General features: G+C 35.1%; 1 protein-coding gene across 5 annotated transcripts; it reads right to left on the reverse strand.

Annotated features, from left to right (window-relative positions):
- Positions 1-5512: 5512 nt before the first annotated feature.
- LOC147287786 (forkhead-associated domain protein) lies at positions 5513-8080 on the reverse strand. 5 transcript variants are annotated; one of them, XM_086241457.1, is made up of 5 exons: positions 7918-8080; positions 7232-7431; positions 6393-6868; positions 6173-6245; positions 5513-5736 (listed from the first exon to the last, which is right to left on the reverse strand). In XM_086241457.1, exons 1-4 carry the CDS (start codon positions 8069-8071, stop codon positions 6206-6208), a joined length of 870 nt encoding a protein of 289 aa, XP_086097583.1. In that variant the 5' UTR covers positions 8072-8080; the 3' UTR covers positions 5513-5736; positions 6173-6205. The 5 variants fall into 5 exon arrangements, with proteins under 5 accessions (XP_086097583.1, XP_086097582.1, XP_086097581.1 ...); XM_086241456.1 differs by having other exon boundaries at positions 5513-5816; XM_086241455.1 differs by having other exon boundaries at positions 5513-5965.
- Between the last annotated feature and the right edge of the window lie 7703 nt (positions 8081-15783).

Here is a 15783-nt window from a genome sequence, read left to right on the forward strand (position 1 = left end):
ACGTCGTAGCAATAAGGTTATGAGTCTTATGACCCTAAACGTTGTCGTGGCAATGAGGTTATGGCCCTAAACGAGGTCGTAGCAATGAGGTTAGTCTACTGACTCCAAAGCCGATGCGAATTTACGTTCCTACCCCTCCATTCCATGACAAGTCTCGGTCCATATAAATTCAACAGTAGATGATTGGCTTAAGCAGATTCTCTCTTTGGCGCTCTAAATAACAATCTTCAAACTGAATCTTGAACCAAAAAGACACTATCTTCCCTCCCACCTCCGGTCCTCCATGGCTGAACCGCCTGAACCCAAGAGTACACCCAGTTCACCACCTTCATCACCACCACCACCACCACCACCTAATACTGAAGGGCATGGACAAGAAGACATAGAGAACAATGGACAAGGAGAAGATCAAGAACGCTCCATGGCTGAACGGCCTGAATCCAAGAAGTCACCCACTTCAGTGACTTCACCACCACCACGACGTAATACTGAAGGGCCTGGATCAGAAGGGATACAGATCATTGTAGATGAAACAGAATGCTCCAATACAGGGTCACCACCTCCCACCTCCAAGGCTGAACGGCCTGAACCCAAGAAGGCTCTAGTGACTTCACCACCACCACCACCACCTAATGCTGAAGGGCTAAGAGCACAAGAGAAACATATCTCTGGAGATAAAGCAGAATGCTCCAAGGCTGCAGGGGCAGAGTCACCACCTGAATATTCTGCCCCTCCATCAAGATCAGTAAATGTTGCCATCCTTAGTATATTTGCTTTAATCCTGTACGTGGGTATAGTTTTGGCGGTTTATTTGTCAAATACTAAAAATTTCAAAGTCATTCATGATCAAGATTCAAATACAATTGCGGATGCTTTTTACTTTGTGGTAGTGACGCTAACCACTGTTGGGTATGAGGATATCTACCCAACTTCGAACTTTACAAAGATATTTTCCTGTTTACTAATGTTGTTCGGGTTGGGATTGGCCACAATTCTAGTAAAAGGTATCGGAACTTACCTTTGTGGCAAGATAAAAGCAAAGTTCTTGAATATTGATCAAGAGAAATTAAAAGTGAGAATTGCAGCCTGCAGTGTGACAGTCATTATACTTTCTATAGGAATTGGGGCAATATCAGTGAATTGGTGAGTTATACAATCATGTCTAGCCGAGCTGAACCAAGGTGAGTTGCTATGAGCTCATCTGGCCGAGCCGATCCGAGCTGAAGACTTGGAAGTGTTGTGTTCCAGGTTCTAATAGGATGTTTAATAGTTGAGCTGTGACCGGAGAAAGATGATCCCCATATTCGAGCCGAACTGATGGTGTCCGAAACAGATGATCTCTCAAATTTTCTGGTGGATCCCAATGTCGGTTTGGATCGAATATGGGTAACCCGAAGATAAGAGCCGATCTCAGATGTATATGTTGTTGGCATTGCTAAGCTGAGATGATGATGACGCAGATGGCTGGGTCTGACCAAGTTGATCGTTTAAAAGTCAGAGCAAAAATGAGACCTGGCGTGCCACATGTTGGTCTGTAATTGGCCATTGAATATGTGAATTTATGTACAAATAATTTACATTTTCAGCTGGTTTTGCACTTTATTAACTTTCTCATTTTTCTTTTTAATGCCACAGAAAATCAGACTTCATTCTATACAAACTTCAGGAGATGGGAAAGGTTTCAGAGAATGAAATGCTGGAGATCTGCAAACAATTTGACACTTTGGGTAGCAGGATTGTCACATAAAAGTGTACTTCATTCTATACAAACTAAGGAAAAGTTGATTTGAGGCATACTCAATCTGTACACTATCCAGAAATTCATGATTATCACTTTAGTTTTCTCTAATATCTCATTTCTAATCAGGGCATAGCCGATGCCCTCTAATTTTCATATGTGAATCGATCTGAGTGTGGTGAGTGGGTTAGGTTGAGGTGGGAATGATGAGGATAGGTGGGAGAGTGAGAGTACATCGATCGATGGAGTTGTGCTTGTTAGGTTGCTTAACGGAGCAGTACTGTATGCAAATTTTAAAAAAGCTGGCATGCATGACCTTAGGAATGAAGAACACGTTCACCAACTGCAGCAATCACATTATTGATGTGGCAGTTGAAATCACATTATTGATGTGGCAGCTGTGTTTGGCTGTAAATTATTTGTTTTTTTTTTCTCGTTAATTTTTCTTCTTTGGTCACAATTCTTTACAGGGATACGAGTCAGTGGTCCATACATACAAGCAAATCCAATATGACTCAGACAAGTTGAAGCAAATGTACATTTTAAATTCCTCGAGATTATATGTGGCCAAGGGGGTTTTAAATATGCACCCAACAATTTGATCAATGCACTTATTATCAAAGAAATTTACAATTTTACCCCCTAATTGTGCTGATAAAAGCTGAAAAATATTCTATTATCAATTAGTTTGAACTTTGAACATATAACATAATAGTCAAGTGTCTGACATATTATGGTAGGAGTAAAATAAACCCCGACCAACGAACCAGACAGAACTAGTAAAAATGACTGAATTAAAACACCTTAAAACCACATACGTACTGGAAACAGTCTTGCACTCCATATGTCATATGCCACTTCATCTCTTTCTTTCTTTTCTTTAATTGAACATAAATGCTTGCACAAAATGGTACGTACTCGATACAAAATGCTTGAACATAACTGCATGCGCAGCCTATACAAAATGCTTGCAGGCGGATCGTGACTACTAGTCTCAATTATGTGCTAAGCAAAACCAAGCAAAGTTTAGAAAAAGAGTAGCTACTGCATGCAAACATTCTTAACGCATGCAACTAATAAAAACCGTCACGATAGACTATTCACTATTGTTTGTTTAAAAGAGAGAGAGAGAGTGTGATCGATGTAAATATTTCCTTCTAACTAGCTAGCTGAACCCACCGATTTTGGGGTTCATTAAGCACCTTCCATCCAATTTTCCATCCAATTTTAGCCATGGCTGCAGTTAGTTATATGCCATTACTGCAGTTGGATATACAAATTAAGCTACAAACCACTGCCACTTAGATGGTCTGGTGGGTAAATTAAGCATAATTTACGACAGCTCTAGGATTTGGGCCGGTGCAATATGGGCCTTAGGGCCCAAAGGCCCCAAATATCCAACAAAGTGGCCTAACCAGTGAGCCTAATAACAAAGAGTTGTTTAATTACGTTAGAACTTAGAAGGAACGGATCAATCTTATTATAATCTTAATTCTAAACTTATTATAATCCTAATTCTATTCTGATTCTAACCCAAACCGGTCTTTTCCAGCAGTACGTAGGTAAGCTTCATTGCTCCATGGTGGTCTCTCCTTTTTTGAAGTTATTTTCTAAAATGGAAAAGGATAACAAAATTTTTCTTTTGTACTTTTGCTTTGTGTGAGTCATTCTTCCCTACCCGGCCGTTTAAGTTTGCTTGAACTTGGAACTTGTTGTTGTTTGTTACTGCAACTCTACTTACTGATTGTTGCTGCTCCTCCATTACTTCGTCTACCTGATTTGACAGTGCTCTATACTCTTGGACTAAAAAACCTTGAGATTTCTGCAGTAAATCTTGTCTGCTTGGAGTACATTGGACGTATACGTTATATTTCTTTCATCAAAACTCCACAGATAGCACGAATTTATTACATGGGGATGTCTAAAAATACATTACCTGCTGCACTAACCAAATTTGTATCAATTCCTGGGCTTGAGACTCTTCATCTAAACATATGTCTTGATGTGGTGAGTAAAGATTTATCTCTAAAACATGCATGGAAGTTAATTTTGCATAATTTTTAACTTTTACAAGTTCATATTTACGTGCAGAAAATTACACCACTCAAACAGTACCAATAAATAGAAACCTCAAGCAACTGGATGTAGACCTCATTTTCAAAACAAGTGGGATTGCAGCTGACCTCAGGGCTGTTCTGAGTTTTCTCGAGGCTGCTCCACTTTTGGAAGAACTTGCAATAACGGTTAATAATTAAAAACTTGTTTGTTGTTATTTGTAGTATATATGTCATTCAATCAATTTGAATGCTAGTCGAAGTTCATTATAATACCTTACATCTTGTAGATCCACCAATATATAGAACTAAACGATATCTCTTTGATGTTATTGTAGTTGGGCGGACCAAAGTTCCATCAGAATCAACAAGTGGAAAGTAATTATTTCATATTCACACATGAGTCACATGCCCATTTGAAAAGAGTTAAGATTCAGGGATTTCAAAGTAATTTATACAAGGTAGAGTTTGCCATTTGTATTATACAAAATGCAACGAAGCTCGAGACAATGGTAATCGATCCGTTTGGAAAGATCTATATGGGTGGAGGACATTGACTTAGATGCTTGGGATTCATCATCTCGGGAAAAACATCGCCAGGTAGCTGTCCGAGAATGGGAAAAAAAACGCAGGGCAATTGTCCAAGAAAAACTAAAGGTAGTGAAGACTAATGCTCAAGTTATAATTCTATAGTAGTCCATGTAGTTCAAGAAATGCGAGTTATGATGTAACCATATTTATAGTTATAATTGTCAGGTTGTTTTCGTTTAATTATTTTGATACACTTGGGGTTTTAGCTAATTATTATTATTAGAAGGCCAAGGTGAAGACTAAGACTTCTTTTATTGATTGTGAAAAACCATATCATTCTAATGAAAGTTCACTTACGTTCTCTGTTCTAGAAACCCTGAGTTTGTCAAAGCACATGCTTTGCCGCACACAATTCACGGTATGAAACATACACTACCTGCTTATCTACAGACTTACAGGGCATGCAAAATGCTGGAAGGCAACTATGTTTCAGGTTTTGCTTTTTTAATGGAAACCATACATTTGAAAAATGAATTAGAGAAATCAAAGGTAGCTGAATTCAATGATTCTTTGGAAATTGGATATGCAGAAATTAGCCATATTATGGGCAAAGCAACAAACATTAACTTGTGGTTGGGTATGTCTGATATAATTCATTCAATTCCAAAATCTTATGACAGGATCCTTCTATAGTAGTGAAGTATCTATTTACTTTGTTCTTTACAATCCTATGGAAAAATGTATTGCACTACGCACACATAATAGCAGGGTGGATCTTTCCTTTAGAGATGTATTAAGAAATGGCCTGCCTGGCAGTTCAGAGAATGATCATCATCAGTCAAATGTAGGCTTACCAGTTTTGGACATTTCTTCTAAGCAATCTGATAATCAAATTCCAAACAACCAACCCAATTCTAATTACCAAATGACCTGCCTAAATTCCTCAGAATGGAAAGCTTTATTTTATATCTTGGAATAGAATTTTACATGAAGCATGAGTCAGAACAATTGAATCATGTAAGGTTTAAGCTTTCTAACTTGGACCCAAATGAAAAGAAATGGTGATGAGTTAATAAAACAAGTTCTATTTACTACAACAAAACGCTGTCATTACTACCTTAGTTTCTTTAATAGCCATGATTAATTAGAGAGTTTGCAAACTCAAGAGAACAGGACTTAACAAGAAAGAAACAAAAGAAAATAAATTAGCATACTCTTCAGCTTAAGTGGCCTCACAAAATTACATTTTCCCTTTTCTATTATTGGATCAAACCTTCACATGTTCACATGAAAAATGCTTTTTTTTTTTTTTTTTTAATTGAAAAGGTGCATAGGTCTCTGCCGCTGTTGATACCGGAGCTGCATCCAAAATTTTAATCCAGCCATTCTCTCTGCATCTTATTGGGATCTTTGCTATCAAGCGTTTAGAGAAGCAAATGAAGGACAATTTGTTATCACCGAGCGTGTCAAAACCATTAACAGAATACTGTTTCCTGATTATACCATCAATCATCATATTTATGGTTCAGAGCTTCAAAAAACCAATATAACTTGCAAAACTTCAGGCATTTAGGTGGGCAATTGCACTTCCTCAGTCTGGAATTCATGCATAAAGCATGTTTGCATAGGAACTCTACTTAAGCTGCATAATGCAACAAAGAAGCAGATAATTTATAACACAGTCCTTGTTAGCTTCATGCTATGAACTAACACCAGGACTGGAAAGACAACTTTAATTTTAATTATGCATGCGTAACATATATAAAATCCAACATCTATAGGTTAAATAATTTTCATGCTAAAACAGAGTGGGAAGCGCCAATTTCTCGTGGATAAACACAATCCTTACCAGATGCTAGAGATTGAATAAACAATTGAAGCTTTATCTGATCTCCACATTTGCCAGTTTGATACTTGAAATTCTGCGACCACAAAGATTAAAGATGACAAATGAAGTTAACTAATGAGCATAAGAATATGTTACAGGAGTAATAATTATGATTGTTAAGTCTTGTAAAGGGGACAACTGGCAGAACTATACCAACTTTTGATTTTGCTAATATGCATACCTCTGTCTAATGTCACAGATGCTCTCAAGAAGTTCCATTGTTTTTTGCACCTTAAAATTTTTTGGTTTCTCTTGGCTGTCCACTACCAAGGTTGAGATCCTTAATACAGTGACAAGTTCTGCTTCAATTTTGTTAAGTTGATAATCCAGATGTTCCAAGAAATTCTCAAAAGATGTTATGCCCTTCAAGCTACTAATTATCTTATCTTCATTCCAAACTCCCCTCTTTGAAGGTTCGCGAAAATCCTCCCCTTCCAGCTCAACATGTAAGCTTGCTTGATTCTCTACAAGAAGCAGCCTTTCTTGATCATCATTGAGCTTCAGATCATTAGGAAGATATTCTTTGCCCTCGTCCAAATTTTCTGCAACTCCGGGTGTTAGGGATACAATTCGAACTGGACTTGAAGCATCTTCTCTGACCACTTCAAGATCCAAAGCAACATTCCCAATTAGTTGCCTTTCTTTTAGAGAAATCGCCTGAAACCAAATTAGTCTTCTTCTGATAAAATGATAGGCTGAAAGGTAAAGTTCTTAGATAAGATAGAGTAAAAGATCAAAGATTGGAATACGAATATTAAGATAAAACACATAATCAAGATGGCGTATGTTACCGGTGGTTAGGATTTTTAAATTTTATTAGCTATAACATTCTGAGAAGTTGCATATAAGAGACCACTGCGCCCATAAACAAACTGACACTATATTTGATTGTTATTATCTAACAAGATATGAGCTTTGTCACACAACTTATTTCACATCATCCATTATTTATTTTCAGGCGAGTCAAAGGTTTTAAGATCCCTCTTGCAAAAAACCTAAGTTATTACAAGTTTATGTTACCTCATTAAGCTTTGTGGAAAGGCCATCAAGCAATTCAATGCGGTTTTTTGACTTCTCCAATGCTTGCATAACCTTCTTCTTCTGAAAGAGCAGTTCCCGTGCATCATCTTCCTTACCAGTTTGGACATTAATTGCTGCTTGCCGTCTAAGATTCTCAGCTGCCTCTGACAGTCGCAGAAGCCTCAATCTTGCATTGTTTGCTAAGCCAACAATCATGAACAATTCTTAAAATTGTGTCAAGTAGTCTGTTATAAATCACATAATTATTAAAAGGTGTAAAGATTAACCAACAGTAAAGTTAACCTTAGACTAAAAGCACATTACAACAGAAAAAATAAAATGTAAACAGAGAACCAGCAACTGACAATCTAACTCAACAATAACATTAGGCCTGCAATACACAGCCAATTCTGCCATACATCAACAATGATAAAGCAACTCACCAACATATTGGGTGATAAATATATAAACATATCCAAATTTCTGCACTAAGCTGATAAGTTAATCATATTCAAAATTGTGTACAACACGCTTCATACAAATTTTCCAGATTAATATAATTCACAACCGAAAACAAAGACAAAAACTTGTAATTAGAATCCAGCAAAGAAATTTGGGTTTTCATTCATAATTCATATAGAATATTATGAAAGAGAGCAAAAGCAGGTGCAAATATAGTTACATACCTTTGTCTCTGGTGCTCTCAGCCTCAGAATGGAGCTGACCCAGTTGGGCACGTAGCTGCTCTGTGTTGACGTTTGACGCCAAGCACATGGGCTTCCATAAAGGTCTACGAGGGACAGCCATGGCTGTGCCACCACCAGTCTTCAACAATATCATCTCTCTCTGTCTCTCTGTCTCTCTGGATGAAAGGAAAGAGACCAAAAGGGTCCGCCCATGATGAGGCCCATAATTTTGTTGGTCCTGGAAAATGAAGCCCATTATTGAAAATTGGCTTGTCTTAACATTTCAGCTTAACGACCGAAGGAAGGCCTATTTTTATTTTTATTTTTTTGTAAAAGGGGCTTGAAATAGCATATGATTGCAGATCAATTGAATTAGTAAAGAAAGTCTTTTCAAATTGCATAAAAAAAGTGGGACAAATAAAAATGAGCATTTGAGAAACTTTTTCATTTTGGGGGAGAAAGCAAAGAGCCAAGACACATAATATGTAAAGCATGCTTGTACCAGAAGGCATGAATTGAAGTCCAAACGCAAAAATCAACAAAATGGGTAAAGGGGAATGAATTAATGTTCTGTATTTGGATTACAATTGTTCAGTTTCTTCTTGCCTTCTTGGCGTGGCCCATAAAATACATGTTTTTATCATCTTTCTTATCAATCATACCTATACCAAATTCTAAGTGTATATATGTATTGAAGCCTCAAATGTTGAAACTTTTTTCTTATTGCATTTTTTATGCATGTCACATCTGATCTTTCCTTTCAGACTTTTAAGTATTTCTTCTCTAGGATTTGGTAAGCTGAGTCCATCAGGATTTGGGCCCACATACAAGGTCGTCCAAGACTACTTGAGAGCTGAACTGAGAGAGCCCATGATTTGACCCAAAGCTAATAATATGACGGTCATCTCAATTTGCTCTCCATACATTACCAACCAGCCAATTGTATGAATATCATGAGTCAGTCATGACAAGCTCCCATCAACAACGCCCACTCAACACTCAAGCTATGAAAAGTGATTTTGACAACCTCCTAATTCAATATCATCCATAGTGAAAGAGAGAATGAATTTGTGGGTTTTTCTAAAGTAAAAGCAAAATATATAAAAAATGAAATTCATGTCACCTGTGGTGACGCATATGCTAGGCTTACTAGCATGCATGCTAAGACTGCAGTCTATATCATATACCACTTTATATCCTTATTCCTCACTTTGTTTCTTTTCTTTAATTGAACATAAATGCTTGCACAAAATGGTACTTGGTCATCTTTTAACAAGTAACTTGAAAATGAAGATAGAGCTAGCTAGCTAGCAGCCATTATTTGGAATATATTACAAAAGAAAGTTTTGCATATGCATGGCACATGAACATGCTCGATCTGCATTGGGAAGATTATATATCTTCTGCAAAAAAACAGGGGGAAATTTAAGGGCACGCATGTTCTTAATTAAAAAAGTAAAAAATAAAAAAATTTCAATTCTTATCTACTGTCCATATGGTTATTAAATATCACATCTCTTAGAACCAAGTAGCTACTAGCTAGTCTTCAAAGGGGAGGATTAATTTGATAGAAGCCCAACAGCTAACTTGCTTGTTAATTAATTGATAAATTAAATTAGGTAATTAACCGTCATGATGTTACTCAAATCGATCGCATGTCAATCGAAGAGGATGTATAACTCGAAATCACAATTCGACAACATATATAATTCTTTGATAATAGAATATCATCCCATATATATGGATGAGTGCTACTTATATCTACAAATTAATGTCATAGTCTCTGTCCCGGCCAAAAAATAAAAATAAAACATCTTAGTCTCTGTGAATTATACCGGATTTTTGGTGTATTATTTGACTTCTGCTATGTAAGTTATTATAATATGATCACATGCATTTGATCTGTTGTATATATTACAACAATTTAATTACATGATAGTATCCATTCAATGGCCAACCAGGTTTACTAGCTATATGTTAGGTATACTTTACGTACGGAACAAAGTAAAATATTCTTTATTAATTGTGGTGCTGTGAAGAAATCCATTCGCTTTTGTGAAGGGTTAAATTTTTCTTTGTTTAGTTTGTTAATTAATCTTCCAGAATTCATTATTACCCAGCGTTCATGTATATTAATTAATATGATTAAGACACCCAATCTGCATTAATTCTTGTACATGTAAAAATTCTTGGGACATTGAATTAAGTATAGAAGTATATTGCAGAGTCCATTGGTACATGTACTGATCATACCTTCTAGCTAGTCCTCCAAAAAAGCAAAGCCAAACGTGGGGATAATTAACAAATTAAATGATCAGTTCCTATCTATAATCTAGCTAACCTTCAGAAGGTCCACCAATGTCACATTTAGTGGCTATCACCAATAAGAATGAGACACCAAATATATATAGTTAGGTAGTCTTGTCATTTTGTACAAAAATTCAGCATCGAGTTGTCCCATACAAGCAAGTAAAGTCAAAATGATCCCATATATGAGATATCTGATGTTTGCTATATATTATCGATCCTCTTCAAACTGCTTATTCCACCTACTAATTAATCCCATCCCTCAGAAAACGTTTAAAAACAATAATAATAAAGAGAAGCATGTTACTCAAAACACCTACCAATATTCTTAAAATACCGTTAAATCCTAACTCTTTCAAATTTTCAATCTTCTTCTTATTTTTAAGTTTTGGTTGGTGCTATGTGGCCATGACTGTCATATATGGTCGTTTGCATTCACCTTTGTTCGCCGCCTGGTAATTTTATACAAGGGTAAGATTGTAATTTGATTGTTTTTCAAAGGTGGGTTGGATGAGTAATGTAGGATGATAATATATCGCCAGTGATGAGAATTAGTAGCTTGAGTGAATGCATATTTTATGCCCGCACCGCATTTCTTGAAGACACATATACTCTTAAATCAACCCTAATTAATAAGTAATTCAGACAAAAAAAAAAAAAAAAGGAAACCCTAATAAGTAATTGTTTGCATTTTTATGACCCAAAAGAAGGAAAATCGTATCTAGATGGCTAATAGAACATGCATATTCAAAAGATCGATAATAATTAAAAATTTAAAACCAATATAGTCCCCCCCCCCCCCCCCCCCTTTTCTTTTTTCTCTATGGAGGAGAAGCGAATCTAGAATGTTGCTAAAAAACTAACTTATAATGGAAAAACTAATATATAGTAGTAACGCTAAGTCAAAATCTGCTTCTGTCTGTCTCCAAACTGAATTAATTATGTGATAATTAATATATTGTGGAATCAAACTGCAGCTAGCTAATTTGAATATTGCAAAAGCATGTAGTGGTCTTAAGTAAATTTTGACCTTTTGAACATATATAATTAATTAAAGGGGGAGTACTAGTCAACCTGCCCAATAAATTGTGATTGATGATTCATGTCAAGACTTTATTATTTAATATATGGAAATGTCATTTTCTTTTCTTTTCATCTTCTCTGTAAGGAATATATATTATATTTAATATCTAATTCATTGGTGGAGCAGATCATGCTTGAACAATTCTGAAAATTATGAATATTAATTTTTTAAGGAATATAATTAATATTCTAGAGTGAAAAAGCTAGTTTAGAGGGTTGAATAGATTCCCTTTCAGTCTAAACGCTTTAGTGGTTGGATATGCAGTCAAGAATGCTTCTGAGTTCTGACTTTGTAGGAAGAACCCATTTAGCTGTTTGAAATCCTTTCACATTTGGACTTTTGAAATTTGCATCAAACCAACTCACACTTCACAGTTGCAAAAGAAAACAAATTACAAAAAGAAATATTGTAATGTCATCGACTTTGTGACATGCATCAATTCTGATCATAGTGGAAATTAATTAATTAGGTAATGAAACAATATATATCAAACTTTAATTTCTCTTTCACATATATATCCATCGATCATGAACAGTTTTTGGTCATATGGAAATTATAGCTTTTGGTCTAGACGAGAAGTATGTTATTTTTAGTGTTCCTACATGTACGTGGACAAGAAAATTAATATCTTAATTTGATTACTAGTACTACTGGAAAGATTTTTTTCCTCTTCGATTTTGGTAGCTAAGGTAATTAAGTGATCTGTATTTGGATGAATGCTAAAAAGGAACTAGCTAGAAACTAAAAATTCATTTTTCTAACATGAATTGATCGAACTAAAACCATGAGCTTACCGCTTATACATGTGTACATATATATGTGACCTACAGTCAAACACGCTAGCTAGCTAATATGTGATCTTGTGTATCTTTCAGGTTTTCTTTCCTCCATTAATTTCATCATCAAGTTCATTGATGACACAACAGTCTGGTGTACTAGCAATTGTACATTGATGACTAGCTAGCTAGAAGCCTAGAACGAAGGCTATAGCTATTGGGTTATTAATTGGTTCTTACTTAGCAGGGTTATTCTACAATATCAGTCGATGATACATGGATTTTAATCCACTTGCTTTTGCTCGTACAAACTAAACAGTTAAAATGTTATGATCGTTTCCATAATTTTTAATTTGCTCACACACGCACATATATTTTTATATACAAAATTAAAACTCTCAGTATAATCAAATGACGTATCCTATTAACAGCGTAAATGATTGCAAATTTTAATATTGCGAAGGTGAAATTAAGTTTGCTTTATAAGCTATTTAGATATAGACCAATGAGATTTGTGTTGTGATGCCTTGATGAACTAGTCTACACTAGCTAGCTAGCTTAATTAACTCCAAGACAAAGGTCTCAATTAGTTTAGATATATAGCTTTGGTTAGCATATATTCTCAAGTAATTAATCCAGAAGGCCATAGCTTAATTCCCAAACTAATTAATCGATCTGTATTCTGTAGCATCAATTGCTCTTATTCTTAGACCCATATACATCATGATTAGTTGATTTATTTTCTCTATTAATGCTAAAATAATGCGTGGAATATCATTCATCGAATGTATATTAATTCATGCATGTCGAATAGTTTACCCAGATGAGCCAAGTCTAACATTTTTAATTTATACATATAATAAAATTAGATTTCAATATCCTATATATACTTTATGTCTATTTCTGTGCGTTGGATTCTTCGTACTATGCATGCATAGACCTAACAAATAACCTGCTCTCCATTGACCAACACAACACTCCAATTACATTGTCACTTGTCAGATACAGATGGTATCCTCCTTTTAACATTTACAAAGGACACAAAATTGTCAACAATCTCAAGCTCTAGTACCTCTTCATTGTCATGGGCTTATAATTATTTCCTTTAAGCTAGATTATTGCTGCATTATGCATATATATGCTCTCCCCTATCAAAAGCCGCACCCCACTAAAAAATATGTGTGTGTATATATATATACTTCACAGAAATATTGATCTCTTATGAGATCTAGATATAGTCAAATAATTTAAATGTTTATGTTGTTTGATTGAATATAAATCATTGATTAGGTTGATTTTTATTTAAATATATGATCTTTAATTGTCTGATAAGAGAATATTACACTCAATATTGTCTTAATTAAATCTGATGAGCTACAAAATGACAGCTTAGTAAATTGTAAAACCAATAGATCTAGCTATATGACGTTACTAAATTTGGTCTCAGTCTAGCAATCTTGTAAATAGGATAGTATACAATCAAAGGATAGTGTACAATTGAAGGATATATACAAATAATCACAAACAGAAAGTCTTGCATCCTTCTCATCATGACCTCTTTGACACTAGCTAGAGATCGATTATGCAATTCAGGACATTTATACATCATATCGATCATATCAATTGGTCTTGACATGCATCTTGTTGTACAGATCACTTAACCGTGGCAAAATATCACGTACCAAAATATTATTGGCTTTTGGTTATATATATCATTTTGGTTCCATTCCCGTTAACCGATAGCACCTAAACAAATGCCCAATTTGTTCTTGGAAGGTCGTTAGTTATGGAATACCAACATTTGTGCATTATTATATACAACCACACAAACGTGTAAAAGGAAGACCCGCAATTTCTGTGAAAGCAATTTTATTGTAGAAACTATATTTAACTCTCTAAATTATATAAAGTTTAATTATTTTTTTCTTATTAGATATTAAAAAGTCATTGCACAGGCTTAGAAAAATATAATAATATATCTTCCATACCATGCATGCATGCATACAAAAGCTTGCATACCCACTAAAACCAATATCTCAAATTGTATACATCACTCATATATATCGAAATGGATGAATGCACGATTGATATTAATTTGAACTCAATTTTGCCCATTAAATTTCATAGAACTAATTATATGCATGCACGTATACAACTTATTCACGAATCATGATAAGGTTTGTAACAGATTAATTATTACGCTTGCACTTCATTGCCCCTATATACCTGCTTTTTGTAGCTAGTAGTAGTAGGCTTAGATGATTGCCTCCAATTATTGCGCCTATTTTCATTCCTTATGTTTGGGCTCAATCACTCAAGGAATAATACTCAAATCCCATCATTTGAAATATGATAGTAAGATATATATATTCGATGATGAAGACAAGGTGAATTTTTCTATTCTTTTTTCTGATTCAGGGAAAGAAAATCGATTTTGGAACAAATGCAAAACATGATGCACGTAACTCACGGTTTTGTTAACTTATAGTATGCTTTGGTTGAGATCATAAAATTCAATATTTTTCTGAAAGAAAAAGAGAAGCAATTTCTTCGAAGACTGAAGTTGGCATTTGACCAACTTTTTATTAATAGTTTTGGACTTTGGGAGGAGCGTTTGACCAACTTTCTGGAAACCGGAAAAGCGAGCCACAAAATTCGGAGGTTTCCGTAACGGAGATGACGTGAAGGCGGAATCAGCGAGACATAGGCGTGACAAGGAACAGAATGTCACTCAGTCTCTCCCACGTGCCACCCTGCAGTCATATGACGGTGCCCAATCCTTAACACGTGTAAGCCTTTCATGAAACCGCAAGGTTGGTACAAGCTGGAGTTCTTGACTACCGCCTGCGACTCTCATTCAACGTCGACTCATCGCAATCTTTTGTGATTCTCTTCCAACCTTAAAACGGCTTCACAAAATTAGCACAAACCATGAAAAACACTTGGGTTATTTATTGTGGGATCACATTTTTTACACAAGTAAGATTGACTTGTAGAGATGAGTCTTAATTCTGTTGGTCCGACTCTTTGCCATATGGCCCATATGTGATTAGTAATAATAGAACGTGAAAAAAAAATGTGGTGCGGGTAATTTATAAGATTTTGACCACCCATTAATTGATTCAAGAGTCAAGACCTTTTAACTTGATTTAGTAAGCTAATTAAACTGACTACTTATACTATTTTCTATTCAAAAACTATATTCATTATATATCTTATCTTTTTAGATTGTTGAGAATCATACAATATAAAAATTAAAGACCAATGGTAGTTGATATGCATAGTTATTCAATTTTCTGATCATTTTTAACAGTCTAGTATGTGTTGTCTCATATAATGTTAAAACAACTCTAATTTTATAGAGTTTTGAATTTGAAAAATCAAACCATAATTTCCCACTTATTTTTATCTATTAATTTCTTAAGGAATGGAGTTGGATTTAGTGGTTGTCTAACAACCATCCATACCAAACTAATACATGTTTTATTAGTGTAAGAACCAATTAGAAGATTATATCTAGGTTGAGGATCGGATTGGGTTGGGACTAGTCCTGCCAATTTCAGTGTATTTACCCACATAAATGAGTCTAGGACACAAGTAAGAAAAGGCAAAATGGTGTGTACACATGTGCAAGCAGCCAAAGCTAGCTCTCTCTCTCTCTCATTAAAAAAAGGCAAGATAAAAACCAAACCTAAAGCC

The sequence above is a fragment of the Dryas octopetala genome, chromosome 4, assembly GCF_963921425.1.
Source record: "Dryas octopetala chromosome 4, drDryOcto1.1, whole genome shotgun sequence".
Taxonomy (NCBI): Eukaryota; Viridiplantae; Streptophyta; class Magnoliopsida; order Rosales; family Rosaceae; genus Dryas; species Dryas octopetala.